The sequence below is a fragment of the Canis lupus genome, chromosome 12, assembly GCF_003254725.2.
Source record: "Canis lupus dingo isolate Sandy chromosome 12, ASM325472v2, whole genome shotgun sequence".
Taxonomy (NCBI): Eukaryota; Metazoa; Chordata; class Mammalia; order Carnivora; family Canidae; genus Canis; species Canis lupus.
The window spans coordinates 15,171,571-15,198,057 of NC_064254.1; the positions used below are offsets into that span (position 1 = coordinate 15,171,571).

Genomic DNA, 26,487 nt, shown 5'->3' on the forward strand with positions numbered 1-26,487 from the left:
CTGCTCTAACTTGTGGGCAAGGAGGGGATTAAGGCTCCATTATTTTTTCTCATCCCACCGTATAACAGCTACAGTCAGATTACAAACTCTGTTGCTCTTCATTTCCCACAATTAATCAATCCTTTTCCACGCAGGCAAAGCCAGAGACCCCACACAGTCAGGCTAGATGCTGCAATAATAATAGAAACTATTACCATCTCTATCATTACTAGTGGTAGTAGTGGTATTGATACTATTACTTCTGTACCATTATCATTTGTATCATTAGTTGCTGCCCAATGAGTCAAAAAGGAAGCCCCTTCCTATTCAAAAAAGACCACCCTCTTTACGCTAGAAATTCTATCACTTGCTGATTATTTTCTGTCTTATCCCTTGTGTGTGTGTGTGTGTGTGTGTGTGTGTGTTTTAAAAGATTTTATTTATTTATATGAGAGAGAGAGCATGAGCAGGAATGAGGGGCAGAGGGAGAGGGAGAAGCAGACTCCTGGCCCAGCAGGGAGCCCAACAAAGGGCTCAATTGGAGGACCCCAGGATCATGACATGAGCCGAAGGCAGATGCTTAATGGACTGAACCACCTGGGTGCCCCTCCTTTGTGTTTTGAAAATGAAATGCTTCTGAGATGAGGTGGTACATTGAGTTCCTTATGCTTTGGAGTGAATTATTTTGCTAGACTGTCTCCTATTGATCCCAGAAAAATGGGTGCTAAAGAACTGGTGGAATTGGAGAGAGAGAGAGAGAGAATGAGAGCGAGAGAGAGCGCTTCAGAGCAGGGGAGCTGCAAGGGGAGGAGGAAGGCAAGGTGCCCAGGGCAGAGGCTAAGCTCATCAGAGAAGGACAGTGCAGGTCCCCGGGAGGCCAGCCCTGTGGCAGGAAATCCATTGTTCCGCCTGTGCTTCGGCTGCACTGGGCATTAGAAATGTCTGAGCACTGGTGGCCACAGCGAGGTCCCTGAGCATCTGTTCTGCAGACTTCCTGGCTCCTCTGCCAGAGGGCAAGGTTTTCACCTCTCAGAGCTGAACGCTTATTAAGTCAGAACCAAGGGACTCTGCAAGGTCTTTCTCCCATCTGGCAGCTCCTCCAAGGTGCCTACACCTCCTCTTCCTGAAAAATCAAGGAAGTGACTAAATGTATCATGTGCCAACAGTTACCAGATGCCTTTCCCATTCTTCGGAGTATTTAAAGTAAAATACTAAAGCAGCAGGTGGGATGTGCTTTGCGAATAGATGGGCTCAGGATAAGTTGCATGTAAACGAATCACTATTTTATTTTTTTACAACTTAATGGAGTCTGATAGCATGGCAAAGACTTTGTAAAAGAAAACCTTACCACACTGATGTATTTCATGGGAAAAGCCACATTTCACTTTAAAGATATTTTAGTGTAAAGATGAACACATAAAACTGTCATTTCTTAAGGAAGGATCGGGTCTTGTTACATGAAATTTCTAGACAAAAAAAGTCTTCCGCTTCAGAACAAGCTGCCAGATCAGCTTGCTCCAGCACTGGTTCATCAGGCACGGCTAAAATAGTTTTGCCAAGGCAAACACTGGTCTTGTGAAATAAGACCTGAGGTGAGTCTTCTTTTTTCTTACTTTCCTTATTGTGACAACCTTGGATAAGTCAATGTAGACCTCAAGTTCCTTATTTGCAAACTGGAGGCCAAAAAATGCGAGCTTCAAACTTGTGATCAAGGTTCAATGTGCTCAAAAGTGATAACACATTTTTAAAACATTGGTCAATCATAAACCATTACACAAAACAGAGTCAGTATCGCTCTTTTAATTTATTATCATCATCATTCATCAGCGTAAACTGGAGGGTAGAGAATTTCCAGTAATATCTCAGATCTAAAAGGAAGCCAAGCAGGATCAGAAATTGACATGGAACATTTGAGAGATGAACAGGTCTACACAGAGAGGTAAAAACAAACAAACCAGAGATAGAGAATTGGGTAATACAGAAGGATGTGGGACAGAGCCCGAGACGTGAGAAGGACAGACACCAAGAGAAGAGATACAGAAAAGTTCCAAGTCTGACTGCGAAACAAAGCCAATGGCCTCATCCTTAGCCCTTTGCTGAAGATGAAGAGGGAAGGAGGATGGGGGCAAGGTTTTCTACAGGCAGGAGATACTGTGGACCTAAGTCATCAGGTCTTCTCAGCTAGGAACTTGTCTACAATCCAAGCATGACGTTTGTATGCACATATTTTTGGAATGTTGTTTGAGAATAGCGAAGCTGGAGCTGGCATCAAGCCTAGTAACATTTTTACAGACTAAAGTTTGGGAAAAAACAGCCATCTGACATTTCCTCTCCCATCTAGTGCATCTCCCATTTTTACTTGGCCAAGGGGCACAAATGTATATGCAAAAGGCCATCTGACATTCTTACCTGGAATGTTTATTTTCCCCTCCTGCTTCCATTCTATTGTGCTCCAGTTAGCATTAATCTCACTGCAGCAGTTCAAAGATATAGGATTGTTGTCGCACGTCACCTTCATTTCTTCAGTTGCCAGAATTCGGATGGGCGTGACATCTATTTTTTTTCTGGACTCATATTCAAAAATATCTAATGTCAGCTTGCAAATATATTCACCTGCATAGAATAAACAAATGAATTTGTTTAAAAAGATTTATATATTTATTTGAGACGGTGAGAGGGTGGGGTTTGGGGGGACAAAGGGAGAGGGAAACAAAATCTCTAGCAGACTCTGCACTGAACACAGAGCCCGACTTGGGCCTCAATCTCAAGACCCAGAGATAACAACCCGAGCTGAAACCAAGAGTTGATGCTCAACCGATTGCATTAGCCAGGCGCCCCTAGAAAAGCATTTTTTTATTGCTACGTATATGGATTTCCTTAGACGAATGATAGCCTCATCTCATGCGTCATGTCAGGACTTCACGAAGCATTGTTTTCAAAAGCATCCAAGACTTGCTCTAAGAAAACCCTAAAGAAACATTCAAGAAGTGCAGAAGGTCAATGCAGATCATATCTGATGGCACAAATTAATGAGGAGAGAGATGTTCTAAGGAAGGAGCAGAAATCTCAGTCTTTGCTAATAAGAAAAAAGGCATGGGGATGGAAGAGGTAGAAAGGAAAAATTGGAAAGCCTTGGAGACCTAGAAGATCGTGGATGATTTTGGCATCTATGTAACTCTGCGGCAAAATCAGAATCAACAAAGATGTAACAGGACCCATGTGTCCGCAACCCAGCTTCTCAGTCAGGGAAAAAGAGATGCCCCTGTTGACATCTGGGTTACAATGAGATTATTAAATTCTAGAGTTCAGGTTTAAAACTTCTGCTTTTAAGTTTGGGGTGGGTGTTGGGGAAGGAGAGCGGGAGGTGGGAGGGTTTACAATGGAATCCAAGAAAAGTGGCCAGAGGGTGAAGGATACATTCACTCCCCCGAGGAGGATGGTAGTTTCACAGGAGTATACCTAGGACAAAACCCATTAAACTGTACCTTTTAAATACGTACAGCTTATTATATGTCAATTCGATCTCAACAAAACTGTTTACAATTTTATAAGGATTAAGAACAAAAGCCAGCTTTTTGTCTCAGTTTTCAACTCATAAGCCCTTGGTAAATGTGGAAATCTGTTTCTGTCTGCAAGGCTAGCTTTGCTTACTCATATGCCATGGAATTCATTTTTAATTTCGGAAAGTTGAGCGTGGTGACTTCTCTTCAAAGAGGAAAACACTGTATGTGTCTTCCGTGGTTTGCTTCTTTACGAGCTCTTTATCCCTTTCCCGCACCAGTCATTGGCTGGAAGCCCACCTGCATCCCGCTGGGTGATGTTGTAAATCGTGAGGCGGGAGACTGAGGTCATGTTGTTCAGCACGGTGGTGTAAACCGAGAATCTGCTGCTGTTCTGGATGTCAGAGTGCCTTTCAACATGGTGCCAGGACACGTTAGAGGACAAAACGTCGGTTTCACACATCATGTTTACCGTATCCCCTTCAAAAATGATTTCTGGTATGATGGTGAACTTAGTTTCATCTGAAAACCCAAAGAAAAGATATTAAAATCCCAGTGCAAATGAATGGAATTGATACAACCCACCAGACACCACCACTACACAGGGCTGTGGTGCTGTCTAGAAGGAGGCAATACATCTCCCTCATTCCAACCCTGGATCTCTTGTGTCTGAGGCCCAAAGAGTTACCACCTGCCAGATACCAGGGATTGGCATCCAGTGTGGAGTCTGGGCACACTCAATTGCCTTCATTGGGAGTAATGGGGATTCCAAAGCTAATTGCGATATTTCATATAGTCTGGTAGAAAATGCTCATTGGCTTATAAAAAAGCCACACCAGCTCATTTAAACCTCAAGTTTCTTTGCCACTGACTCAATGATATCAACTACTTCCTGTTGATAACAGGTTATCTTATAACACTGAAAGCTCGGTCCTATGTCTCTGATGCATTATAAATGGGGAGAAAATAATTTCTTGTAATAAAGTCTGTTAAGAATTAAGAGTTTTTTAAAAAGACTTCATACCCATGGGCCGTTAAGAAGGAGAACTTTATAGACACACAGGCCCAGATTTGAATCCTGGTTCTGCGCCACACATCTAGGGAATTTACTTAGCCTCTCTAGGCCTCAGCTTTCTTGTCTGGAAAACAGGAGTATTGAGAGCTATGGGGAAGTGATTTGGGTGAAGAGTAGCTTTTATTCTTTTCATAGTAAAAATCTGGAGAACCATGGCATTAAGTCATTTCACAAAGAGAAATAAAGCACATTTGCTATTTGTGTGTGTGTGTGTGTGTGTGTGTGTGTGTGTGTTTATGGTTGTCCTTTGCTTACACAATATGTGGGGTTTTTTCCCCTTTAAGCTGTGTTTCTCATTCTACATCTTTCATGAATTCCACATATTGAGGAAATCAGAGGCACTGGATAAGGAAGTTCTGTTAGAGCTGTTGTACATGGGTTTCATGCTCAGGCCAGACCCTTTCCATATTGTCAACATGGGACCATGACACCATAAAATTAATTTGGGGAGCTATGATGTTCTAGTCAAAATATCAAGGGGTCTAAATATCTCATCACTTTTTTAAGGCTCCTATATAAAAGAAGATCTTACAATATCACACCCAACAAGGCCTCCTGTGAGCAAGGTAGCAAATAGACACAGAAGTCATATAGACTTATGTTACTTACTAGGTGTTGTTGAGAAAATTATTTACCCTCTCCTTTAAAATGGAGATCACAGAACCCATTTCACAGGATATGAAAGGACACAATTTGTGTGAAACAGGGGACTTAATAAGAAAAGATACAATAACAATGTGTCTCTTTTCATCATCACAGTGGCTAACAATAACAACTAGTATGACTGCCGGTATCATGTGGTTATATGGAAGTGACCATGAATTTATTAGCAGTGATTAAAGAAAGGGACATTCTGGTTAAGCGCCCCTGCTAATTAATCAAACAATTATTTTAAGGATGAGTATACGACCAAATAAATGGAAATGTTTGGAACATTGTCCTGTACCCTCGGTATTTCATAAAGACTTAAAATAACTTTCGGATATGAGCTCAGTCATTTAGCTTTTTTTTCTTTCTTGTTCTTCTCTGCTGCCCCCAAATATAATTATAATTAAAACAAAGTAAAACCAAACAAAACCCAGTCTTTTGACCTTTTGGATATTTATACTCTAGGTAAATAGCACCAATGCTATGGAGAGCAGGATGATGTGGGAGCAATCCTGTGGAAATGCACATGACCTACGTTCATGTTGATGAACGTTTAGGCTGTGCACATCACAGAATCATTCCAGTCTTCCAAGGAGAACAGAGATGGATACATTCTGCAGGAATGGTGGTGAGTGTCATCCACAATGACTCCACTGCTCTGTGGAAAATAAGGCCACAAACTCCAAAGCACTTTTGTGAACTGTACTGTTAGCACCATGTTTCTGGACCGACAATAAGCCACTAATCAGTCACACTGCCAGATACTTACTCTTTTAAAAGGTTGACTATCCTCAACACAACTGAAATTTGGCGGAAGGAGTAATCATAATTGAAGCTTACCAATGCTTGATTCTGATGGTCACCCATGCCCTCAGGGTCATAAATATAAGGAATTCTTCAGGGCAGAACATGTGTTGGTTGGGGGGTTGCGTTAGGGGTCAGGAGATGGGGGGCATCACTGGAAGCCTTCCATAGGAGCTCATACTCTTAGGCTACTTACTCCCCTTCCTTTAATTTACCTGTTTTCTTTCTTTTTTTAAATTTTTTTTATTTATTTATGATAGTCACAGAGAAATAGAGAGAGAGAGAGAGAGAGAGAGAGAGGCAGAGACATAGGCAGAGGGAGAAGCAGGCTCCATGCCAGGAGCCCGACGTGGGATTCGATCCCAGGTCTCCAGGATTGCGCCCTGGGCCAAAGACAGGCGCTGAACCGCTGAGCCACCCAGAGATCCCTAATTTACCTGTTTTCACCTGTGTTGTTGCTATCTTATGTATTCTGAATTTTTATTTTGCTTTTCTTCTTGCTTGTGTTGTAGTACTTTCTTACAATTATGTATCTTTCAATATTTTGTTTTTAAAAATGATCTGGTGTCTAACAATACCAGAGAATGTAAAGACAAAATTTATGAAGCTGTTGTGAGGATGGATGGCCTAATCCCTGAGAAGGGGTGCCCTTTCTCCCAGATGTGCCTACGACAGTCCTTTCAGAGACCTCCCTGATGGGGGACAGTGTCACCCTAAAGAGGAATCACCTTGAGTCTGGAACCATGGACCCAAATTAGCTAGAATATCCATGAGCAAATTCTTACTTGCCAAATCTAGGCCCAGCTGGCTTTCTTTTCTATTTCCCAAGTAACAATTGGTCCATCCACCTAATAACACAACAGAATACAACTCTGTAGCCATTTGTAAAATGGAGGCATACATCTAACACCCCCATTTTTTTTTATCATTGCTCTATGTGTTCCAAAGCAGGGGTTCTCAAATTTTCCTATGCATCAGAATCACCTGGAGGGCTTGTTAAAAACACCATTGCCCTGGTTGGTCTGGGGTGGCCCTAAGAGTTTGTATTTCTTTTTTAAAGATTGTATTTATTTATTTGAGAGAGAGAGAAAGCATAAGCAGGGGGAGCAGAAGGCAGAGGAGAAGGAGAAGCAGGCTCCCTGCTGAACAGGGACCTGCACCAAAGGCAGATGCTTAACTGACTGAGCCACCTGGCACCACCAAAATTTGTATTTCTAACAAGTTCCCAGGTGGTGCTGATGCTGCTGGTCTGGGGGCCACACTTTGAGAACTACTGCTCTAAAATAACAGTGTCAGTTGTTTCATATCTGTGCATTTTGTAATATCCCAACCCCCACCACACTGTTAGTTTTTGGATGTTTGGGGCCTTCTAATTTTTTTTAAAAAATCCATAAACCCAGATGGCTCTGTGACCCTCTTATAAAATCTCTCTACCCTGCAACCACCCTTCCAATTGCAATGATATTAGCCTGGTTAGGAGTCTCTGCGACCACGCCTCAGATGGGGAGGTGGAACATAAACCTCTGTGCCAGGAACCAGAGTCTCTGTCCATGGAGGACATTAAAATGGAATTTCCTAGTTTCAAGTCTAATGATAAATACCATTACTATATCTAAATGGGATCCATGTATAGAAAAGACATGGAGATGTCCTACTTACTGCTAGTAACGGCTTGAAAGGAACTGTAGTCCATTCTGTAGGTCTGATTCAGGTTCTGCATCACTTGCTCATTTGCTTTATGCATCAATTGAGGTGATGGTGTTGTAGTCTTCACCTCATATGTCACAACCACACTTCCGGGCCTGGATGGAGACCACTCAGTTCAGTAAGGTGGGTAACTGACCTGGGAGAGTCTAGATTCTCAAGGTTTATTTGCAATGGACAAACAAAATGGCAGGAATAGCCTGGGTACTTTTATCTTCAAAGGTTCATTCAAGTCAACCTGTTATTAAGCTCTAGTTGAAAGCCTGAGGCAGGACTTGCACACTCAAATGTACACAGACAGGTAACACAAATGAACAAAACAGTCAGACGGGAATGAGTGAAGTGAGTCACAGAAGTTGGCCCTAGGATGGCAGGCACAACGCAGATACTGCTGTCACATGGGCATGCTGGCCCAGGGCACCAGATAGGTTGACTGTCAAGGGAAGCCAAAATCCTGAATGTTTCTGTGAACATTGTTTATCTTGAAAATTGGCAACTAACTCCCTAAAACATTGTGCTAACCTGCTTAGGACCACCATGGTGGCCAATTCCAGGGGAAGCCAAGAACACAGCAGCGTGCAACAGGGTGCTTGTGGCTGGTGGACAACTTTTCTTGAATAAAGGCATCATGCATGGGAAATATTTCATTTTATATTTTGGAGCTCTCTAGACTGCAAATTTTTCCCATATCTGTCTGTAAAATTCTTGCATGCACAGAATAAACACAGGGCTTTTGCTCATTTTCCATGGAAGTAGATACATATGTAAGAAGCAAGTTTCTGTTCTCAGCATTGCTTCTGTCTTTAAGCCCCCAGTAACCTGTATTATCATCACCTCTACCAAAGTAGTCCTGTTGAGGGTCTTACATGATGCCCCTTTAATAGGCTTTTTCTCCTTCACTAACATATTGGTCTCTGCCATTGGGTAGAAATGATCTGATTACAGCTTCTTACCTGAACCCTGTCACAGTCACCAATTTGAAGCCTGGTAAAGTACTGTAACCTTTCCAGAACTGGAAAACAAAGTAAGACAAGTGTCATTGTATCAAGGTCCAGTGAGAGATAAGTCAAAAAATTTAAAACAGAGTAAGAAACACATATTCTTTACCACCCCAGGTAAAATTTTTTCCTCTATTTTTTATTAATGCTGGCATCAGCAGATCCTTGAAGAGGTAATTCCTATCTACCTATATCAGGCTGGGTCCTCCAAGAAGCAAGCACCAGATGAAATGTGCGGGGAGTTTTACCCAGGGAAATGCCTAGCAGAGAAAATGGGGAGGTTTCTTTGAATACCAACTCACAGGAGACTCCTTTTAATTCAAGTCACATTTGTAGGCAGATGTTATATGCAAAGCACTGTGCGTGCAGGGCACTGTGCCAGGTACGTGGAGGGGTGGGATCTGAAGATTAATATGACACTCTCTCTTTCCACAAAGGTATATAATTGATTGATGTGTGTGTGTGTGTGTGTGTGTAAGCTTCTCACGCTGTGCAGAACTATTACATGCCAGATATGCAAATCAAGTGCCCAGGAGCTCTTCAGCACTTTGGCATGGCACCCATGGAAAATGAAGATAATTTCTGTGGTATAAAAGGGTAAGCAGGGCAGCCCTGGTGGCTCAGCGGTGTAGCGCCGCCTTCAGCCCAGGGCCTGATCCTGGAGACCCGGGATCGAGTCCCACGTCGGGCTCCCTGCATGGAGCTTGCTTCTCCCTCTGCCTGTGTCTCTGCCTCTCTCTCTCTCTGTGTCTCTCATGAATAAATAAATAAAATCTTTTAAAAAATAAATAAATAAAAGGGTAAGCAGAGGCACTCCTGGCCTGAGGAAGGGGCTTGGCTGCCCAGAGAATTAACGGAAGTCAATATCTCAGCCTACTTGTAATAATTTGTAGCACACCAATTGGGAAGCTGTATTGAAGTTAATTCAAGCAAAGCATTTAGGCTCAGATGAATTAATCCAATGTAAAGCACTTAGAATAGTGTCTGGCATACAGCTAACATTCAGGGAATATTCTCTATTTTTATATGAGTAAATTTAAATCTGTCTTAAGTGAGAATGCCTCCATATCTCTAATATAGAATGGTCTGAAACCCGCAGTACTAGCTTTAGGCTGATCTGCCCAAAAGATGTTAGGGGCTTCATCCAGGGGGTGTGTGAAGACAAATAGAAATGTACCATCAGGCACTTCTAGACCAGGTTCTTGTATCTCTGAATAAGATTCAGTGAATTGATGTCACCAAATCTCAGAATCAATTCTACCCTGGGAAGAAGTTCCACCTACAGGTCATGATGATGTCAAATCATCCCCTGAACGTTATTTGATTTGAGCACTTCTTAATCCATTATCCCAGATGTTATAGGAATAATTTCAATGTCCATATTCATAAATTCTGACAGATTCAAGCAAATCATCCACTGTAAATGCAACAGATTCAGTTCAATCCAAACAGCTGGTTGGTTAAGGGGTTCCCAGGGCTAAAACCTACCGCTGTTTCCAGGTCAGTCTTGTAGGACCTATAGAGAGCAGAGGAAGAATTCTTGAGGTCCTCTTGAAAGCCCACATTGAGTCTGACTGACATTCTTAAAGTAACATCTGCTGAAAAAACGCAGGGCAATATTTCAAAATCTCGTGTTAGCATGTGAATACACACAGGACGGAGAAACATTTGCTTGAGTTGGTATCAAATGGCAAATCAGCAAAGAAACATTTAATGAACAGTTGCTTACCTCCCTGGAGCTGGCAAAAAGGTCCCTTGGGAGGTAGTCCTTTCAGGCAACTGCAACGATGCCCTGCAAGGGAGCTGTCATGCTCTTGACAAGTGGGATTGTGGAGGCACTTCTCCTGAGGCCACCTATAGCCCGTCTCACAGGAGCACCAGATTTCATTTCCAGCAGGTCTGCAGACTAGCATTAGCCAGAACGGTGAGGAGAGAGAGGATGGTCACTACCTTTATATTTATAGATAAGTATTTATACTTGTAGAATATCCTGACTTGACTCCATATTGCCTTCTGGGAAGTTCAAGAGTATTACATGAGATTCATGTGATTCCCATTATGCATCACCATGTAAAGGATGACTGCTCTGACTACCTCAGGGGATGATGCCTACAATGATAACATGAAAAACATATTCCTGGACATACAGTGTATGGTAGCCAGTTTCAAGGATGGGCCCTGACCATCCTATTTCTGAATACTGACACCTTTTTGTAACTCCTTCTCATACTGTACTAGGTTAGGTCTGTGTGTCCACAGAATATGGTGGAAATGATGATATATCATTTCTGATATTATGATGTAAAAGACACTGTGGCTTTCCTCTGTGATCTCTCTCTCTCTCCCCCTCTCTCTCATCACTTGCTATGGGGTAGCCAGCTGCCCAATTGCATGAGGACATGTCATGGAGAGGCTGACCTTGTGAGGTACAAAAGCCTCCTGCCAACAACCACATAAATGGGCTTCAAAGTGGATTTCCAGCCAGAGTTGAGCCTTCAGAGGACTGCTACTCTGGTTGACAGCTTGACTACAACCTCATACAATCTGAGCCAGAGCCACCCAGCTAAGGTCCTCCTGAATTCCTGGCCCTCATAAACCGTATGATACGGTAAATGTTTGTTGTTTTAAGATGCTAACTTCTGGGGTAATTTGTTAAGCAGCAATAGATAACAAATACAGAATACAAATACAATTGTGCCTTTTACATTTCTAATCAAATGTGAACAACCCAAACAGTTTCTGATTCCACTGGGGACATTAGAAAATGCTCTGAAAACAGAACGCTTTGAATTTATTTTTAAAACTCAATTAAAGCCATATCACTAGGAGCTGTCTGTTCTAAGGATCAGCTCCTAGGCGAAGGCCCACAGAGTGACTACCCAAAGGAAAGCCATCAAATCATTGTTCCTGAAATAAGAAGGATGCTCAAGCTCTAGTGAATCTGTGGACATTGATGCAGTTTCATGCTTCAGCACTGACAGGAAGTGGCATCCAAAGGGAGCTATGAAGCAGCCATTTCAGGTTCTGCTAGTACATATGAAAAATTAAAAAATTGGAATGCATAGATGATATTGATGGACTACTTAAAATATGAGAAATCAAAAAATTTTTTAAAAACAAGAATTTTGTTCTTGCCTCCATTTGAACATCATAAAATCCAGTATCTCTCAGTGCTAGCAAGGCAGGAACTTTATTTAAGACAAGCTTCCCAGGTGGTGGTGCTTGAGAGCTAGGACAGCTGGCATAACTTCAGAAAGAAAGCAGTAACCAGAAGGCCCAATCTCATAGCCTGGAGGTTTCTAGATTATGTCTTGCTTCCAATCCGGATGTATACCTGGTTTCTATTTCCTGACCTATGATGCCAGAATGAAGGAAACTTGCCACTTATTAATACCTGAACCAGTCCTTGCTGTACCCACTGATTACCCAGAGGCATGGCACCCAGGAGTTTCTCATGAAAGACTGGGCAGTATCTTGGGATGTATTTTGTGACAACCAATACACAAACCACCAAGCAAACATGTGGCCACCACTTGACATAAGGACCCTGGCTGCAGAATTTGCCAATAGGAGCTTCATTCTGGAAGGATGTGAAGTCATAAAATCCATATCTCAGGGCTTTTTGGCTTATTTCACTTGCCTCCTAAGTACAACAACCTACTCTACTAGTAAGGAGCTCAGACAGCCGTTCCCCTGATATATCCAACTTTCCATTCTGAAGCAATGGGTCTTTGACTCACCTGTTGTCACCTCAATGCTTAAAATGTTGGTGGCCAGGTCTGTGCTGTTCCCTGGAATTGGGAAACTGAGGCTGTTCACATAAGCTTTGATAGGCTCCAGGAAGGAGGCATTTTCAAAACTGATCTCCACATCAACAGTGTACTCTGCAGGTACTGGGCTGCTGGAGGCAACTGGAAGGAAAGCACAGGAAACCATGAGAACTCACCATGGATGGCAAAGAGAGAATGTGGCAGGCAGCCCAACATTTCAAGGCAATGACAGGACTATGTGGATGCTGGACGTGGCAGCCTCGAGGGATTTCTAATGAACCTTCTTAGAGAAAAAGAAGTTTGTCAACTTGTCACCACCCAACACCCCCTTCATAGTGTTCCCTCTATGACTTGCTATTTATTTATTTGTTTGTTTGTTTTCAAGGAATTATTTATTCATGTGAGAGAGAGAGAGAGAGCAAGCAGGAGAGGGGGGCAAAGGGAGAGGGAGAGATAATTTTAAGCAGGCTATGCTGAGTGCAGAGCCTGACATGAGGCTCAGTTTCATGACCCTGATCTCAGGACCTGAGCCAAGACCAAGAGTTGGACACTAAATTGACTGTGCCACCCAGGCACCCCATGACTTCACTATTTAAAGGAGGAAGGTGGGACGCCTGGGTGGCTCAGTGGTTGAGCGTCTGCCTTTGGCTCAGGGCATGACCCCGCGATCCTGGGATCGAGTCCCACATCAGGCTCCCTGCATGGAGCCTGCTTCTCCCTCTGCCTGTGTCTCTGCCTCTCTCTCTCTCTGTGTCTCTCATGAATAAATAGATAAACAATCTTTTAAAAAAATAAAGGAGGAAGGTGACTGCTCTTTCTGGTCCCAGTGTCATGGTGTCTGGTCCCAGTGTCATGGTGTCTGAATTTGAAAGATTCACGGGCTAAGTTCAGGACTTGTCCTTGCTCTCCATCCTCTCACCCTCTTTGGTTTCCAAGGTCAAGGATTGCTATGTTGAAATGTTGAAACTAGACCAGAAGGGGCAAGAACAGAAACAGGGAGACCTAACAGGGGGAACTTGGCAACAGTCTAGACAATAAAGCCATGGTCCTGACTCAGAAGAATGAGTCAGCATGTTTCCAACACCATCCACTTGACATTCAAGTATTTTGAGATTTGAACTATGCATGGCTGGAAGACCTCTGGGAAAAGTCATTCAGTTAATTCCCTTTGCTCTTTGCCTACGCACACAGCATGGGCTCTTAGTTCTTACTGTGTATCCCTGGTGTCCAGAACATGATAGGTACTCAATGAAAGCAAAATTCACAGGTTAGAATGTAAAATAAAAGATATCTCCAGCTCTTCATCACCTTTCCAAGTTGTCTCCAGACTGAATGACTCTCTGGCATTCTAGATGCATTTGCTGTCCAGCACACAGCCACCACAGGCAAGCCAGGCAATATATATACCAGAGTGTTTTTTCATAGTTTCCTGTATCACATCATGTGTGGTTCACTAGTTGTAAGCTTCTCAAGGGCAGGGACTATTTCTTCCACTTCTCATGGTTTTACTCCATCTGGCATGGAGCTCACCACATAATAAATGTGTGCCCAATCATTTCTTGTTAAAATTATGACTCTCTGAGATAGCCACAGATTCACCTCCCTGTCACTGCCAGAATCTTTGCCCATTTTTGGCTGAAATATATTACAGGAGCAGAGACCAAGGGCTAGTTTCGTAGCTCATGATGAGCCTTCAAAAACTAGGAGAATTTTTTACACAGATGCATTGAGAAGACAAGTTGTGGCTTATTCTATCTTATCAGCCAAATAAGGAAAAGGTTAGTGAATACTTGCAAAACAATTACTTTAAAATTTAACCCAAAGCTGGAAGTATGATGTATATTTTGCCATAAGTTAAAATTCTAGGTATGTTTTCTAAAAGGGCAAAGAATTTTCCCACAACATTGCCAGATTTGTTTAAAATTTCCCAAGGAATATTGATTTGAAGCACTAAAATAGAGTAAGTTTATTATGGGAAACACCAATGAATAAATTTTTGTTGTAGAAGCTGAAATATCTGTTTACTTATAGTGGTAAACTATGTCTTAGAAAGTTGCTTTTATTCATCAACCTTTCTGAGAATTATTTCATTTTGACATCCATCATTCGACTTGCTGTAATTAGCTCAAACTGTAAAAAAGAGTCTTTGCCAACTTTTTTAAAGGTGAGAATATATTTTAAGGTATGTTTCCTACCTATAAAAATGTAATTACAAGTAGAACAAAGTGACTTTTAAAATCCAATGCAGAAGCACAGTCTGTCATGATACCATGGTGATGCCTCTAATTTCCTGTTTTCTTTCTGATTCTTCAATGGTTCTGTGATGAAAACAAGCTTCCCAGAAGAACTGTTAACCTTAATTTGTGTGATCCTAACTCTAGACACCATACGTTGCCCTCTGGGAACATTTGCAAGGAGGGCGGCCGCATGAGATTTACAAGGTCTGCCTTGAAGCACATTTTTTTTTCCTGAAAAGTAATGCAGCAATGTTTATACCCTCCAGTGTATTTAGTTCCAGGATTCTCTTCACAGTAGGCAGTCTATCTCCTCCCATGAATCTAAACAGGATATCCTAGACGGCAGGGATTTTTGGAAGAGTGGAGTCAATAACAATCCCACATACCCCACTTCATCAACCTCATTGTTGCATCCCAGAGTCTGACCCTGGCATGGCATCAGTGCCTGCCCGAGCACCATTCCTAACTGCTCATCCTTGAGCCCACCTCTTTGAGTTATTTTCAGACATAATTGCAGAACAAGTGTGTGTCTGGAAAGCACATGGTGATTCATGGATGCATCATTCCCCACTGAAACCAAGGCAGTCCTTCCAGTGAGATCTTACAGGGAGCTGAGCCAAAAGCTTAACATACTAAGAGGAAAGTTCCTGTGCCTTTAGCAAATTCTCTTCTATGGGATTTGTGCAACTAAAATGAAAGCACCAGCTTCCAACATCCTCTTCCCCTCATCTACCTTTAATGTTCTTCAACTTCTATACAAGTTTCAGAATAACCTTCCACCTGAGTGACACTTCTCCCTAGAGATCGGTAAGGATGGGGGATGTCCTCTAGAGAAGGAATATCTTCAGCACAAAAATAGTCAATTCTTCAAAACAGTTTCAACAACATCATAATAATTCAGAAGGCTATAGGCGTGCCCTTGGAAGTAATCTATTCCAGTGGTCCGCACATTTGATTGATGATTATGTATACCTAGAGAGTGCAACACACACGGATACTTTGGAGCCTCAGCCCAGGTGAGTCAGAGTGAAATTTTTATGAATTAGGCCTAGAAATCTCAAATTTTTTTTTTTCAATTCCTGCTAGTGATTCTGGTGATCACCCAGGCTTGGGATTTAATGTTTTAATTCAAACGAGAAAACCAAGAAGGTAATCCTGGAGAGCCAATATTAGCACCTAAACTTGTGGGGGGTTTTTTGTTGTTGTTTTTGGTTTTTTTTTTTTTTTTTTTGGTATGTGTGGCTTTTTTTTTTTTTATTGTTTGTTTCTTTTGGGTTTTTTTGCCTTTTTTTTTCTAGATGCCTTTTGCTGCTGCTCCTATGGGGGCAAATAATTAGGTGGTCTCCAAGCATATTTGTTCAGCTCTTCAGTCATAACAGATGGATCACAAATGCTCAAAATAACAACAATAATCATAATAGTAGCTGCCATTTATTCACTGCCCGGTAGGTTCCGGAATCATGAGGAGAGTATGTATACACCAATTTGGAAATGATAAAACTGAGGTTTAATGGGTTGAAGCCACATGAATGGCAAACATCAAAACTGGGATTTGAAACCACATTTTCCTGACCATGTTACTTTAACCATTCCCTGCCACAGTTCCAATGGAAGAAGATAATGAAGGTGATCATTTTGTAAACCCCTTGTAAACCACTGTACCATAAAAAGAAAAAAAAAAAAAACAAGGCATTATTATTAAACATGTCTTTAGTACTAGTGTGGAATTCTTAAAGTAAATTTTAAAATAGAAGCATATTCAAGGGCAAAAATACTAATACATGGAGGAATTATCTAAAACTTAATTCTATTTGTTTCAGCATAATAAATGTCTTAGAAATCCACACTGAGGAGGGTACTTCAGTGGCTTGGTGGTTGAGCATCTGCCTTTGGTTCACATCGTGATCCCAGGGGTCCTGGGATCAAGTCCCACATCAGGCTCCCTGCCAGGAGCCTGCTTCTCCCTCTGCCTGTGTCTCTGCCTCTCTCTCTGTGTCTCTCATGAATAAATAAATAAAAATCTTAAAAAAAAAGTAAAGAAAAGAAATCCGCACTAAGGAAGAATGTATTGTGACCCCTTGTCATTGGCACTCATGGATTTTGACATTAAGCCTTGCTAGGTTTATTCATTTGTGCCTTAATTTAAAGATTTATTGATTCATAGTAACTTTACTATTTATGGACATTTCAGGCACTGTGCTAGGGACATGGGGTAAATAAAAGAGGCAAAGTTCTACTTCCATGAAATTTCTAGCCTCATGTAGGAGGTAAAAGTAAGTTGAAACTTCACTGTCGGGTAGTTCTGAAGGGCATGGGGAAAATACAGCAGGATAAAACAACAGCGGAAGGCAAAATGAGGGTAGTGTGCTTTTTTTGGAGAATGGTTAGAAAGGACCTTTGTAAAGCAGTAAACATTGAGCAAAGATGCAATTGAAACAAGGAACTGTCACATGGATATTCGGGGACTACTCTCCCCAGGAAGAGAAAATAAGCACGAAAGCCATGAGACAGTGATTTCCACGGCTCATCTGGAGAACAGCAAGAAGATGCCCCTCCTGATCTGGGTCATTCCTTCTCCTCTTGTGTCACAGCCCCACAGGCAAGACACATGGAGCTGCCACCCGGCCTTGTGTCCCTGTAAGGCCCCAGGGCAAGTGCCTGACTTTAAAGAAAAGTAGCTCAGCTGCTCAGGTGTCAGCATGACCTGCCTGGATGGGACCACTCGCACTCACAGCCCCCAGGCAGGTCCACCCACGATCTGAGTTAAAAATCCCAATTCCTGCTCCTCTGGCCTCTCCCAAATCTGAGGACTTCAGAGTGGAGGAGAGTGATGTTCCTGGTCCTGTTCCAGGCTACACGGGACTCAGGAGGAACAGAGGCCAGTCTTCCCACCTCTCTATAGAAGGCCCTTTAGAGGCCCTATGTGCTCCTCCTTTGCAGCCTCTGGACCATCTGATTCCAGATAGTTTAACATGTTTGCTTTTTCTCGGGCTTCTGTGGCCTCGTGTTGTTTGCCTGAACTTTTCTGATTCACCGATGTCCCAAGTGAAGGTAGGGCATCCCAGGTGTCATCGGTGTCACAGATGGAGGCCTGTCAGCAGGCCCAGAGACACAGACCAACCAGGATTTCCCCTCTCCTTTCCCAGAAATCGCTGCCCACCCCACCACACAGTACTTATCTTAAAGAGACATTTCTGGAAAGTTGGCCACAAACTCCAACAAGTGGTTCTGGGTCTTAATCATAGCTGTTTAAGCAAACAATACTATTTTTGCCTGGCAACTCTAATAGGAATCATGGCTTCTCAGAAGCTGGAGCCTAAGCATATGGGTAAATTAATCTCCCACCTGCCAAAGAATGAAGCCTGCTAATTCCAAGAGAGAAATGAGTTGATGTGATTTTTTTTTCTCTTGACCAAAAGGGACAATGCTTCTTCATCCCCAAAGATTTGGCTCTGCTGTTTCTCACCCTCAGCTTTGTAGCAGGTAAATATTAATACTAGTAAGTAGCAATTTGGCAACAGCACTTATATCCTACTATATCACTGTCAGCAGATAGTCAAAGGATCCTGTTCTCCCTTTAGGTTTTAGAAAGGTTTGTTCACACAAACCCACCAGAAACCCAGGTTATGGCTCGCTGGCAGGTGTGGATGGAGGGGAGGGTGGACAGCATTGTGTGTCATAGAACACTTGACTGTCAAGTCTGGAGAAATTAATCAATTCTGCTAGTTTGTCTTATACCCTAGTCATCAAAGTCAATCCCATGTAAAATTCTTTTCCCACTAAGATGAAGACAATGCTCCTTACTCCCTACCTTACAAAGCTGCTCTAATAATCATGGAATGGAATCTCATGAGCAAGAGCCAGAAACATGTTGAAAACTAGAACTCTGCACTATGAGCATGGACATTAGAGACAGAAAGAGGTGGGGTGAAGTACCTTCTTTCCTGGGCAGGCCATTTAATCTCACTAAGCCATACTTTGCCATCAGTATAAGGGTAATGTTTTTTTCTGCAGAATTGCTGCTAAGGAGTTGGCATGAAGACCCCTGGCAAATTATGTGGCAGTAAGCCAGGCTGAAACAGCAGGTAGAAATAATAATATTAATTATAGTAAATGTGAGGATTGTAGGACATGCAGAAATCTGCAGGTGGGTCAAGAAATGCTAGTGCTATTCCAATCAGGTCTTGCCTTTTAGAGAGTTAAAGCAGACACACAACACTAATTAGAAATTAAAAGAAGAAAGCAGTCCCAACACATGGAAGGTCAACCCTAAAACCAAGCTCAGACACCAGGCCAAGAGCACCTCCATCTTGAGATCTTACTCTGCCACCACCTTCCACCTGCTTAATGCACTAAATGCCACATGTTATCATAAGAAAGATTAGGGCCACAAAAAAAAAAATCCCAGATCTGTTCCTCAACCTGGAGAATGCACCGCATTTCCTGGACGCAGTTGAAAAAGGGCAAGCGCACCCTGGGGCTGCTAGGTCGCAGAAAGATGGAGATTCCCACGCTGGCAGCCAATAATCCAATGTTCTCACTAGGTATGTACTAAAATGTAAGCATCTCCAGCACAGGGTGATGGATCTTTCTCAAAAATGTATCTGCTAACAGTCGTTCCTTTTGAAGCCAAAGAAGAACACGTGAGGACGTTTCAGCCCAGGGCCTACGAACATTCCCAATGAAGCTCAGAAACCTGGCCTGGAGAACTCACAAAGTGACGCCGAGAACACGTTTGTGTTACATCTAACCAATAAGAAACTTCTACTCTCACTCCCCTCGGAAGATGAACCGTAAGATTAAATTTGGAGCTTATTGGCAAGCCTCCAAGATAAGATTTCTATTCCAGCTCCGGGTTTTACCTCTGGCCTCCGTACCCCCCAGACACCCTGCTGTGCACTCTGGAACACTGCTGCCCTTCATCCGTGTCAGATCTGTCTCCAGTCCTTTTGATCTGCTTCTCGTAGTATCTTTCACACGTGTTCCCTTTTCTCCTTTCCTATTTCCCTCGAGGGGCCAGGGCCAGTGATGGTCCATGGTGCTGGGCCTTCTCGCTGCTCTCCCTAGCACTGACTTCTGCGACTAATTCATGCGGCCACAACCATCTGCCTACTTTTCACTTCAGATCATTTCCATCCTTCCCTTCCCTGTGTCAGTCTGTCAGGTGATCTAGAGACTACTTCCTAGTGTAATCAGGACATAACTCTGGATGCATTATTCTTTCCCTCTGCTCCCCAGAAACCTCTGTGCTCCAACTGGCAGATCCACCCTTATTCTGGCCTCTGGCTCCTGGGTTTTTGTGTAGACTTCTCTTCCCTAATAGAGTTCTGAAATAGTTTTCCAAAAACACCAACTTTTATCTCATGGCATCTTTCCTCCTGCCTTCAGTGATTTTATGGGATTTTCTCTGTACCAGGGATATTTCAGGCTCTTTCAAATGCAATATTATTTTTATAAATAAATATTTGTTTTTAATGAAAACAAAAAACAAAAAAAAACCCCACAAATAAACCCCTAGATAACCCTAATAACATTTAAATAATATGGACATAATATTTGATCTTCTCAACAACCCTATAAAGTAATAACATATATATTTGTATGCGTATGTATGTCTCTGTGTGTGATATGTATGTGATATATATTAATACACATACATATACTTATATTTGTACACGTGTGTCTGTGTATCAAGGGCCCAGTGAAGCTATATAACGGACCAAAGTCACCTAGGAAGAAGTCCATAGTGCTCTGAGCACAAATGTGCGTGCAAAAGTAGATCCTACTTTTAAAGATGATTCTATCCCAAACCCTAAAAAGCCAATCCAGTATATCAAAAGGACATTCCTTTTGAGGATCCTCTTTCTCTTGGGAACTTTGTTTGTACCTTTCCGGTATTTCATACCCAGAAAGGGGGAAGGAACATCTATGTGCAAGGGGATACCACCTTGAAAATAAAAACTGAATCCTATCCTCTCACTTAACTAACACACCAAACGGAACACAGACACCTCCGTGAGGCATCTGCGGGATGTAACTTTCCTGCTGGTTTCTTTCATAGGTTTCCTGGAGAGCGATGTTGTCTGATGTAATTTATCTGTGCTCTAGCGCCTGGTCTTTCCATGGCCATTTCTTACTTTGGTGATTTTGTAAAAGTACCAAGGCCAATCCATCTTCTGCAGATGAGGGGTTGAGTCATTAACACTTCCAAAATGACTCTAGAGGCCTAAGAGCACAGAGGATCATGTATAATAAATGGAAAAACATGTTTTTATGGTCATTTATCATTGTCGTGATTGTTTTTAATGAAAGCACATCTGGAAAATTTTGGAATGCCAAATCCTTAGATGTAGAAATGGTTTCCTCCCTGAAGGCTAACCTCTCATGATGTCACCGTGGGTCAGAAGCAGCTGGGCCCGGAAGTACAGAAAGACATTACTTTTACAACCGTATGGTCACCAACTGTCCCTGAGGAAGCTGGCAGCCAGAGCCCTGTAGGAGCCTGGAAGAAACCTGGAGCCAGAACTCACCCACAGATAGTTTGATTTTAAGAAGAAAAGTCTTTCAAAATACTGAACGGGAACATCTCCAGCTCTGTTCCTGTCATAGGGTGCAAGGGGACTCAGGGCTGGAGTAGATGTAATGATGCTTATTGAAAAGCATGGAAAGTGTGGTCTATGTGCTTCAGACAGCTTCAGGGAAGAAGGGGAGGGGGAGAGTGAGGCTCTATAAGGATATGAAACCAAGCCAAAACAGGAAAGAAAGGCAAAAGAAGAGAAAATGAGGGTATGACTTCCCAACAAACATTTTGACACCTTAATAAAATATGATCAAATTGTCATTTCAAGCAACTGGCAAAGTTGGATCGGGATGCTGCTCTGGAAGGAGCTCTCACAGAAACACCTTTACTCTGGCCTCAGGGAAAGCCTGCTCACCTTGACTCTTCTTGACTCTCTTAGGGTCAGCTTCTTGACTCTTTTAGAACCCAAGACTGAAAAAACCAAGCCACAGCACATCTGGACATGATTCAATCATAATCCTCAATGTTAAGAAGTTCTATCTTCTCCACAGTCAGTACAGACACTAAGGCAGCGGGCTTTTAGCGATAGGCACGTATCCTCAACTCACAAAGGGGTTTCTGTGACAGGGACATCCACTCTCTTCATCTGTTCACTCATTTACTAAAAAGCTGGGCTCAATGCCAGGCTATAGAGATAAAGAGGGCTCAGAAGAACTCATGTCTCCTGGGGATGACAAACAGGAAGTAAAATCATTGCAGTGCATTGGGGCAAATCTTGTGCTATGGGGATGTAACAAGAGCAGTGGGAACACAGTGAAGCAGCCCCTCCCTGTCTGAAGAATCAATGGAAAGCCTGACATGGCAGGGGCCCACGTGAGCGGAGACTTAGGTTGGAGTCCCCCAGACCACAAAGTGGGGTGGTAGGTGGGACAGCGACCATGTGAAAGAAAACTGAAGAACAAGGGGGAAAAGCACATGGGGTCTGATAAGACTTGAACAGGTGATTGGATTTCCTCTCCAAGGCAGTTGGGAGCTCATGAAATATTTTATGCAGGGAAATAATGGAATCAGATAGGTGCTCTTCAGAGGTTACCATGAGGAAGTAGGGAGCTAAGGAGAGAGCCCTTGGGGACAGACTCTTCAGGATCTCAGGAGAGCAGTGAGGGAGGAAGTGAGGAGCTTACAACATGTTGCTAAGATCCATTTAATGTCAGTAGGGAGAGTAGGGAATGGAGTCCCCTTCGTAATTACTGCTGGAAATTAAACCCCGATGGGCTTGGAGACTAGATTATGTGGATCACAGGATTTGAAAAGTTATAGCAAATGTCATGTGATCGGACTTGCTAGAAAAGACTGCTCAGCAAAGAGTTTACATACCTGCTCGTTTTTCCCTTAGTGGCTCCTTCTCTGTTAGTTCATGTTCATGGAGAATCTGAAAGGACATTTTAGGAAACCTGTCAGTTAGTGGTAGAGATGTCTTTTTCCATAGCTTTCTGCTCACATGCCCCCCAAAGGAGCGGAGCTTAGGGCCGCGGGTCCCAGTGAGCATCTTGTGCCCTGTGGATGGCAGGTACTCTTTAATGTGAGCTGCTGTTCACTTTTTATAGATCACCCTTTTGACCCAGGAGCAGAACAAATCACCAGATTTGAGTTTCTGCGAGTTTCTGCAGTTTGAGTCAGGTCAAGAAATATAAATTATGGTGATCTTCATTTGCGCTCTCTCCCTTAGGCTGAGTCATTCCAGCGACCTCTTAGACAAGTCTCACGCCCTCTCCTCAGCACTCAGCCTGTCCCCACCCCAATCTTCCTGCTGTATTAGGGCTGTCTAGATGATTCATGTTGAGAAATCATTTTATCCTCCTTCGGTCCTTTTTCTCCTGGATGTCACTTCCTGTGGCAGGGTCTGGGAGAGCTGGCTCTAGAGTCAGACTCCCTGGGTACAAGGCTGTGCCACTTACTAGCTGTGTGATCTTGAGGAACTTCTTGCTGAGCCAAAGTTTTCTTTTCGGTAAAATGGAACAATAATATTACTGGCCTTGTAGAACTATTATAAGAATTAAATGAACAGCCATGTGACACATAGCCCCTAATACAGTTGAATTGTATTGTATAGTATAATAGTTAAGAGCAAGGAATCTGCGGACATTGAGTCAAATCCTAGCTCTGCTATAAAATGACTGTGTGACCTTGGGCAAGTTATTTAACCTCTCTGTGTTTCAGGAGTCATCTATAATATAGGGATAAGAACAGCCTACCTCATGAGGTTGTCATAAGGATCAAATGATTAACAAACGTAAAGCACTGAGAATAGTGTGGTGACATGGTAAGTGCTATTTGGGGACCAGGCATCACACTGTTCTAGGGGCACCATTCACAGGAACTCCTTTGTCTACACACTGCCATTTACTTCAACTCTATAAAGCTCTTCTCCTGGAATCATGCAGCTTCTTTATTTAAGAACTAACTTTGAGGGCAGCCCTGGTGGCAAAGCGGTTTAGCGCCGCCTTCAGCCCAGGGTGTGATCCTGGAGAATCAGGATCGAGTCCCGGGATCGAGACCTGGGATCGAGTCCCACGTTGGGCTTCCTGCAGGGAGCCTGCTTCTCCCTCTGTCTGTGTCTCTGCCTCTCTCTCTCTCTCTCTCTGAATAAATAAATAAATCTTTAAAAATAAAATAAAATAAAGAACTAACTTTGATTGGCTTTGCTGTTGGGATCATTGCCAATTCTGCAGCTGGTAACCACACCTTGACCTGACCTGGGCTCCCTAGCTCATCCCTACTAGGATGTGCTTCCCAATCCAAACTCCCTTCAAGGCTCAATAGAAGTGCCAGATAGCCCTACCTTCTGGGCTGTGTCCTTTACCATGAACTCCACATACCTATGAATACCACCCAAGACAGAGCTCCTTCTACCATCTGTGTGGTCTACCATTAGTTTCTAGTTATCTCTCATCAGAACGATATTAAGAAAATAATTCCTGAGATGTATCCAACACCCCTGTGCCAGGTACTGCTACGTACTTGATGTGTGCTTTGGTATTTAATCCTCATGACCATCTAAGACATCGATACTATTATTACCCACATGTCACTTATGAGAAAGCACAGTTACAAAGAGGTCAAAGGACTTGCCTAAGCTCATGCAGCCTTTAAGGGCAAACCCAGGACTCAAACTCAGCCAGTCTGACTCTGGAGCCTGCATTTGTCCATACAGGCAACTAAGTGATCTTATCAGGAGATACCCCAGGAAACTGTGGTTGGCCTCCGTGACCCAGTCTCTTACTCAGTACCCTTTCTCTCTCTCTGTTGCCTCCTCCTACGCCCTCCTTCTTTTTAATGACAGTATTAACATCCATGAGGATCTGTAGAGGGGGTGTGTACCCGGCATTCATAAATGTTCTTGAAGTAACAAAGAGAGGAATGATGCATGGCAATTGGAATTTCAGAAGCCCAGTTGCTATTTTATTTGCAGTGGGCCTATTTTAGCCCCACTTAAATGCATGAGAACCAAAAAGGAGCAAAGTTAACGCATAGAGATGGTTCCTGTCCAGCTTCCCCTGGAGTCAGCTGGCTTTGGCTCTGTGCCTAGGCAGAAGGCAAGGGTCTTCTGCTGCTTTCCTGCCTCCATCCTCCCTGGGGCCTGAGGGCAGGGAAGGAGGAACCACCAGAAAGTGTTCTTGGTCCACTCTTCATGGGTTGTGATTAGGGGACTCAGCCTAGGAGAAGGTGACCACTGGCAGTCACTGTTGGGAAGCTCTCCAAGGTCTAGATTTCATTTTCTCCATTCTCCAGAAGGACTAAAGAATTAAGGGTAAAAATCAAAGTGCAGTCATTTCCCTCGTACATGGGATTTCCATCTGTGATCATAAAGATCACTTTCCTCAGCTCTCCCAATCCAACTTAGCAGGGCTGGGATATGGGGACAAAACCTGCCTCTTTAACATGAGGCCCTCTTTTTTGAGAAACACTACTTTTTAACTACTTTCTGCATCCTGATGGTGATATCCGGAAGTGTCAGGGGACATGACTGCAAAGTGCTGCCCTGCAGCTTTGCCATCTACTACTTCTGTTGTCCATTGAGGATACACAATTTCTTGTGAGAATTACCTATTTTTTATTTTAAGCTGGGCCATCATTGGGACAAATGGAGGAAAGACACTGAAAGCAAATAACGTCTCAGGGGAGCCCCCTGGTGGTGGTGGTGGTGGTAGTGGTGGTGGTGGTGGTAGTGGTGAATATCCTTGGCCCTCCCAACTTTGAGGAGGTACAAAGAAAGGGTTTGCCAGGACATGGGGCCTGGATTTCAACAAGGCAAATGCTAGAGTCCCACCCAGCACTGAATCCCACCACCTCCTCTTCTTTGTAGTTGGAAAAGTCATTCACTCATCCTAAGACTCAGTTTCTTACATTATGGAAAGTAATGTTCTGAGGCATACCAGATGCTTGTAGAGTTTTGGCAGCGGTGTGTGTCTGTGTTTTGCAGCCAGCCTGGGGTCACTAGGGGCTATCCTTGCCCTCCTTAGTTCTCATGTGACCCCAGTTCAGGGACCTTTGTGACTCTGGCACTTAACTTTTCTCTCAAACGTTGGGTGCTGAGGAGAACTCGCAGGGGAGCATGGATCTTGCCAGATGAAATAGTTATTTCAGACAAGAAAACAGAACCTCCAGGAGGCCTCCCTCTGCTCGTCCATGTAGAGGTACCCAGATGAGCAGCTGAGGACAATGGCCATCTCTGTCCAAAGAGGATTTCCTGATGGCCAAGTCTCAGCCAGAAGACACAAGGTCACCAATTCCAGGAAATGCCCCACCTTTTGGGCATGATGACTTTCAAATAATTGTGTATGGAGGGAAGAGATGGCCTAAAGAGGACGTGAACAATCAGGATTGAGAGGTGGCGTGTTATGGGCAGAAAACATAATCCCAGGGAAAAGGATGACAAACAAGGTAATCACCAAAGGCCCCCAGAGGTCGCCAAACCTCACTCCTCCTCACCAAGGTACTGTCACTCAGTCCTCTTTTTTTCTTGACCTGGAATCCCCGATTTAACAACTTTGCTTCTGGTTAGATCAATTGTCTCAGCAACGATCAGAATACTAACCTGGGTTTATTTGTACTAGTGTAGGACAAATAACCAACAAATCTGAAGGGCTTGCCGTACACTAGCCACTGTGCCAAGGACATACATGTCCATGCATGAGACTTTCTAATCCTCACGATAAACCAGTGAAGGAGATACTATTTATTCTCATATT

General features: G+C 43.1%; 1 protein-coding gene across 11 annotated transcripts in view; it reads right to left on the bottom strand.

Moving 5' to 3' along the window:
* ADGRF5 (adhesion G protein-coupled receptor F5) overlaps positions 1-26,487 on the bottom strand; it is a 102,550-nt gene that overhangs the window by 27,251 nt on the left and 48,812 nt on the right. For 6 of the 11 annotated variants that reach the window (XM_025418965.3, XM_025418964.3, XM_049092136.1 and 3 more), the window contains 8 exons: positions 22,613-22,667; positions 12,449-12,619; positions 10,438-10,614; positions 10,197-10,306; positions 8,664-8,722; positions 7,666-7,808; positions 3,780-4,001; positions 2,389-2,592 (listed from right to left, as the gene is read on the bottom strand). In XM_025418965.3, the coding sequence (XP_025274750.1) occupies positions 2,389-2,592; positions 3,780-4,001; positions 7,666-7,808; positions 8,664-8,722; positions 10,197-10,306; positions 10,438-10,614; positions 12,449-12,619; positions 22,613-22,667 (1,141 nt within the window). The remainder of the gene's footprint in view (positions 1-2,388; positions 2,593-3,779; positions 4,002-7,665; positions 7,809-8,663; positions 8,723-10,196; positions 10,307-10,437; positions 10,615-12,448; positions 12,620-22,612; positions 22,668-26,487) is intronic. The other 5 variants (XM_049092137.1, XM_035697661.2, XM_035697664.2 and 2 more) reach the window with 1 other exon arrangement.